Source organism: Dendrobates tinctorius, unplaced genomic scaffold (assembly GCF_039654945.1).
Source record: "Dendrobates tinctorius isolate UK_male_01 unplaced genomic scaffold, ASM3965494v1 ptg000151l, whole genome shotgun sequence".
Classification (NCBI taxonomy): domain Eukaryota; kingdom Metazoa; phylum Chordata; class Amphibia; order Anura; family Dendrobatidae; genus Dendrobates; species Dendrobates tinctorius.
Window position 1 is genome coordinate 27986396 of NW_027361818.1, and position 6533 is coordinate 27992928.

At 46.6% G+C, this 6533-nt stretch overlaps 1 protein-coding gene across 1 annotated transcript; it reads left to right on the plus strand.

Annotated features, from left to right (window-relative positions):
- Positions 1–5355: 5355 nt before the first annotated feature.
- LOC141050142 (olfactory receptor 11L1-like) lies at positions 5356–6294 on the plus strand. Its single transcript, XM_073546975.1, has one exon. It carries the CDS (start codon positions 5356–5358, stop codon positions 6292–6294), a length of 939 nt encoding a protein of 312 aa, XP_073403076.1.
- The last annotated feature ends 239 nt before the right edge of the window (positions 6295–6533 follow it).

Genomic DNA, 6533 nt, shown 5'->3' on the forward strand with positions numbered 1-6533 from the left:
GGCTCCTCCACTCTGGTGGTGGAGGTTTGCGTGGACTCCTGGGCGGAGGGCAATTTCGTGTCATCTGCCTTCGCCCAACGGCACGCAATTCCTCTAGTTTTACTACATCGGCCAGTCACCATCAAATTGGTGAATGTAGCGATACTGCCCTCTCAAATTACCCACCAGACCGCTCCGTTGATACTCTCGGAGTCTCTGTCTCTCCTCGTCATGCCTGAGGGTATTGATCAGGTCCTTTAAGGGATTCCCTGGTTACGGTTCCACTCTCCCCATATAGAGTGGTCCTCAGGGAGGATTCTCAGTTGGGGTAAAGCCTGTGAGGGTAGATATCATAGGAAGTGAGTTCAGGTTGCTTGCACCAAAGTCCTCTCTCTCCAGACACTATAAACAGTATGCTGACTTGTTCTCCAAGAGGGCGGAGGAGACTCTTCTGCCCCATCGCCCCTACGACTCTCCTATTGACCTCTTGCCTGGTGCTGAGCCTTCTTGTGGTCGAGTCTACCCCCTTTCTCTCCCGGAGACAGAGGCCATGTCTCAATACATCGGGGAGAATCTGGCAAGAGGAATCATTAGGAAGTCGGTGTCACCAGCAGGGGCGGAATTCTTCTTCGTCCAGAAGAAGAAAGGATAACTGCATCCCTGCATCGATTACAGGGGTCTTAATGCTATCACCGTTAAGAATAAGTACACTCTGCCTCTGATATCGGAGCTGTTTGATAGGCTACGGAGAGCGAGAGTGTTTACCAAACTCGATCTGCAGGGGGCTTACAACCTGATTCGCATCCGTGAGGGGGACGAATGGAAGATGGCTTTTAACACCAGGGATGGGCACTATGAATATCTGGTGATGCCATTACGGCTCTGTAATGCCCCGGCCATCTTCCAAGACTTTGTGAACGAACTCTTCCGGGATATGCTTACCACCTCGGTAGTAATCTATCTGGATGAGATTCTCATCTATTCTCCAGATATCACCTCCCACCAGAGAGATGTTTGGAAAGTTTTCGAGCTCCTGCGGGCAAACTCCCTCTATGCCAAGTTGGAGAACTGCGTGTTTAAGCAGGAGTCCTTGCATTTCCTGGGCTATATCATTTCCGCCAAGGGATTGGCCATGGATCCTGCCAAGCTACAGGCGGTGATGGATTGGCAGGAGCCCCATTCTGGTGCAGCGCTTTATGGGGTTCATAAATTCCTATCGCCAATTTATCCCCAACTTCACTAATTGGTAGCTCCCTTGGTGACTCTCACCAAGAAGGGTGCAAATCCTAAGTTGTGGTCAGAACCTGTCTCCAAGGCGTTCTCCTCCATTAAGTCTCATTTTGCTAGCGCTCCCATTCTACATTGCCCCGATGTAGATAAACCCTTCATTCTGGAGGTGGATGCCTCTTCCATCGGTGCTGGAGTGGTCCTGATCCAGAACTACATGCAAGGTCGGAAGCATGCATGCATCTTTCTCCAAGACCTTTACACCGGCGGAGAGGAAATATTCCATCGGGGACAGGGAGTTCCTAGCTATGAAGTTGGCCTTTTCGGAGTGGAGAAACCTCCTGGAGGAGGCTCGCCACCCTTTACAAGTGTTCACCGACCACAAGAACTTGGTGCATTTGCAGACAGCCCAGCGGCTAAATTTTCGCCAGGCCTGATGGTCCTTGTTTTTCTCCCGGTTCCACTTCACCCTCCATTTTCTCTCCGGAGAGAACGTCTGGGCCGATGCTCTTTCCCAGTCCATGGTGTCATCGGAGGAGGAGGAGCCTCTGCTGATCGTCCCGTCCGAGAGCCTGAGGCCCGTGGCTCAGACGCCCTTGAGTCAGTACCTCCAGGCAAGACATTTGTCCCTGCCCATCTGTGACCAGGGGTTCTCCCTTGGGCTCACTCACCCAGGGTTGGTGGACATTTTGGGACAAAACGGACCTCTAACCTTCTGGCGAGGATGTACTGGTGGCCGAATAGTGCCAATGACATAAGGGACTATATTCAGGCGTGCGTCTCTTGCGCCCAGAATAGATCCCCTCAGCAGCGGCCCGCTGGGCTACTTTTGGGTTGTCACCGATCATTTCTCCAAGATGGTGCAGCTCGTACCTCTCTCCCGGTTACCTTCTGCACGGGGCCTGGCAGCGTTGTTCATTAAGCACGTTTTCTGTCTGCATGGCATGCCGGACAAGATTGTCAGTGACCGGGTCCCCAGTTTGCCTGTCTGTTCTGGAGATAGCTCTGTTGCCTGCTTATCATTGAGCTAAATCTCTCTTCAGCCTATCATCCCGAGACGAATGGGCTGGTAGAGAGAGCCAACCAGACCCTGGTCACACATCTATGACATTTTGTCTCGGCCAGGCAGGATCATCTTTGCTGCCGTGGGCGGAGTTTGCTGTTTCCTTTGTACAACGCTATGGCCTACTCCACTGGTAAGACCCCATTCCTCCTTAATTATGGCCAGCATCCGCGTGTTCTTGTGCCCATGCCCGTGTCGTCCACTGACTCTTGGGTGGCAGACTGGGCGGTGGAGACACGTGACATTTGGGACCACACTCAGGATGCCATCCGGGCCTACATGGAGAGAATGAGGTCCTCCGCTGACCACACTTGCTCCACGCTCTGACCTTTGCTCCCAGTGACTTGGTGTGGTTCTTTGCTCATAACATCAGGTTGTGGGTCAAGACCACTAAGTTCGTGCCTCGATTCATAGGTCCCTTCAATGTCCTTTAGCAGGTTAACCCTGTGGTCTACAGTCTAGCCCTTCCTCCACACCTGGGTATCGCTGACACCTTCCACGAGTCCCTTCTTAAGCCCATTCACATGTCTCGGTTTTCTGCGTCACCTACCGGGACATCAGGCTTGTCATTGGACGAGTCCAAGTTGAACGCCATTGTGGGGTGTAAGGTGGTACATGGCAAAAGGTTTTACCTAGTTGACTGGAAGGGTTATGGCCCAGAGGATAGGACCTGGTATCTTGTGGAGAATATTCGTGCTCTCCTGCTCATTGTGGCCTTTGAGCGTAGCGAGGCACAGGAGGGAGGGGGCCTTAGGAGGGGGGATTATGTTAGGCGACGGGTTTCTCCATCTGTACAGGTGGAATCCCGAGCCTTGCCTTCTGCGGTCTCCCATTCAGTCCTGGCCGCAGAGGAGCCTACTCAGCAAAGACTTCATTCCCGGCGCCTTGCTCAATCTAGTGCTGTCAGGTTGGTTGCTGCTGCCACCTCTGGTTTTGCTATAGCAGCCTGCATTAGCCAGCGATGAGCAGCTCTTGAGACTAAGTCCCTTTTTCGCTCCACTGAGCATGCCCGAGGCTCAACCTCCCATTGGAGTTCAGGGGTCACATGCTCAGTTCCAGTGCCTGTTCCGATTGGACCACGAGGAACGTCCCGGAAGGTCATCGCTATAAAAGACTCGCATGGCCGCTCGGCCATACGCTAATACAGACTCAGATGGCTAGTGTGATGATGGATGCATGAGACTGGTGACTGACTCCTTATGACTCAATCCCTTTGGTTGTCCTTGTTATAAGGTTTAGGTTTAGAGTTAGAGTCAGTGCCGAGTAGTGGCACTGCCTTGCGCTGCAGTGCTCCCAGCTCCTCTCACATGTTAGCGCCAGTGTGTGCCAATCTTCATAAAGCACCACTGTACCGCTTATACAGCAGCATCCGTTAGGGCGGCACCGTGCGCAGATAGTGCACTTTCCAGCTCTAGCTTAGGTTGGTTAGTGGTGTCGTAGATGTTTTTGTTCTGACCCAAAGTCAGACATGCCATATCACCAGTGAGGACAAATTAGGAGTTTACGCCCTTAATTTACAAGCGCTTGGAGAAAAAGAAAACTGCACACAGATTGTGAGCAAGTCACTTTATTTGACGTAATGAAACACAAGGCAATCTTTTATACCATTTACAACAAATATGTAACTCTATGGAGCTCATGTAGTCCCCACCGTTTACCCAGGATCATATCTTGTTTACCATGTACCCAGAATGCGTTGTGGCTGACTATAGAGAGCATATATGGTAAGAAGCATATTTTCCTTGAAGAGGAGACTGGCAAACTGCTGTGTCATAAGAATAAATTCTAGCAATGAAAGACAAAAGGCAATTGAAGAATTAAAGGCAGTTAAAGGCAAACCATTAACCCTTCTATATCAGTGACATCCGCCAGGGCGGTGTTGCATGCCGTTGGAGCGGTTATCTCTAGTCACTTAGTCCAGCCATCGCAGTTGCGGTGCTGAACGCTAGTGGGCCTAGAGGGACTCTAATCCTATGTCCTTGGGGCAGAGTCCTGTGCCTCTACACTAGCGCTCTCCCTGCCAAGTCCTGTGCAGTTAACAGGCTCTGGCATTTGTTTCAGTGGCTCTGTGAAGTAACAGAGTTCACTCCTGTACACACCGGGTCAGTGGTTAACCCGCCGGTGTTCAGTTGGTACTCCCCATTACCGAGCAGCAGGTTACCAACTTTGCATGGTGGACCCCGGGTTGTGATCGCACTTTCTTCTATATTATATTTAGTGCGATCCGCAACCCTAACAATATGCTCATAAAGATTGGGAAGGGTTTTTGTAAAAAGAGTAAGAAGTTTTTTACATAAAATTTTATGAAGTAGTTATTATGGTGGCAATTAACTTTACTAATGATAACTAATAACACCCTAGAATTACAATATAAAAGAGGAAAGGATTTATTCTATGTAAAGTCTTATGAAATATCTGGAAACATTTCCTAATTCTATTTAGTTTTATAAATCGTTATAAGCAATGTTAAACAATAAGCTGTGCCTGTTCCCACCAGAGGCCATTAGTCCGGTCTCCCCGGCTTTGTCTCGGTATTCTTATAAGATTTCCTCTATAAAAGGGAAGAACAATAATAATCTGATGTCTGGTGGATTCTCAGACAAGAAGAAAGGTTTTTGCTGCTCTACACAAAGAAGAATAAAGATCTTCATCCCTTCATCGCTCTCTCTACTACGGAGCATGTAGCCATATACATTTCCTGTGTAATACGAGGAGATTTTTTGTTAAACAACATTTAATTTTTAAAAGCTTTAATTAATCTCTTCTTGAAAAGAAATCTTTATTTTCTTCAGAATCACAATGATAAAGAATTTCTCAAACTTTACATCATAACATTATACGACATTCATTGTGATGAGTGATTGCTTTATGATTTTGAATGACTGTTGTAGGAAAGTATTATATTTACATACATTCACATTTTTGTTACTTGTTAAATTTCATTGTATGATAATTTCTTTACAATAAAAGTAAAATATTTTTGTCCAGATAAAACTTTTCAGATACAAGTTGCTTTATCTTTATAAACATTTGATGCATTTTTCTTTTAGTTTTTAGCTTTATTAGAACCAATCATCTTCCACAATATGCAGTTCAGCAATTCCAACACAGTGTCTGACATTCTGCTCTTAGGATTCCAGAATTTACAAAGTTATAGGATTTCTTTCTTTCTTCTCCTGTTGATCATCTACTGTGTGACTGTATGTGCAAACCTCCTGATCATTCTGGTGGTGTCCTCCAGCCGATCGCTCCACTCTCCCATGTACTTCTTCCTCACACAACTCTCCTTCACCGATATTCTTCTCTCCACCACCATCGTACCTAACATGCTCCTCATTGTGCTGTATGAAGGAATTTTTGTGTCCTTTATTGGATGTTTGATACAATTTTATTTCTTTTTAGCCTCAGAAATGTTGGAATGTCTTCTCCTGGCTGTGATGTCCTATGACCGGTATCAGGCCATCTGTCACCCTCTACATTACGCCTCAATGATGACTCTCACATTTTGTGTAAAAGCCGTTCTCTTGTGTTGGGTGATGATGTTTGCAGCTGTATTACCTTTTTCCATAACCATGAGTTATTTGTGGTTCTGTGGACCAAACGTCATTGACCATTTCTTCTGTGATTTAGATCCAATTCTTGAACTTTCCTGCTCAGACACCTTCTTCATGAAAACAGAAGACATGATATTGATTATACCTTTCGTAATTTGCCCCTTTACTGTCATTATAATTTCTTATGTCTATATCATCATCACCATACTGAAGATCCCCTCTGTGACCGGACGACAGAAGACCTTCTCCACCTGCAGCTCTCACCTGGTTGTGGTGTCCTTATTATACGGGTCACTTATTTTCATCTATTTGTTTCCAAATACAGAAAATATAAAGAAAACCTTCTCCATCTTCTACGCGGTTATAACCCCGCTCCTCAATCCTATGATTTACAGCCTGAGTAATAGAGATATTAAGCGGGAATTTAAAAAGCTCAAGAGCAAAATGTTGCCTGCTCTGTTAATGAGATGATTTATTGATTTTTAAACTTTATCTAGCAGTAACCTGGTGAGATCCTTCTAGTTATTGTGGTGCACTGCAGCTAGTAGAGTAACTCTACGCTTCTCACTACTGTTCCTGCACTATCTACATTTGGTAACATTATACAGGTGATTCTACCTGGTCCTGACTATCCATGGGTAGAGGTTGAACCACTAGCTCAAATGTTGCCATGTGTGGGCAGTGCATGGATAGTGAGGAGCGTTAACTTA

Bases quoted from the DNA above. Each gene is read 5' to 3' on its own strand.
- LOC141050142 (XM_073546975.1), top strand. From the start codon at position 5,356: ATGCAGTTCAGCAATTCCAACACAGTGTCTGACATTCTGCTCTTAGGA.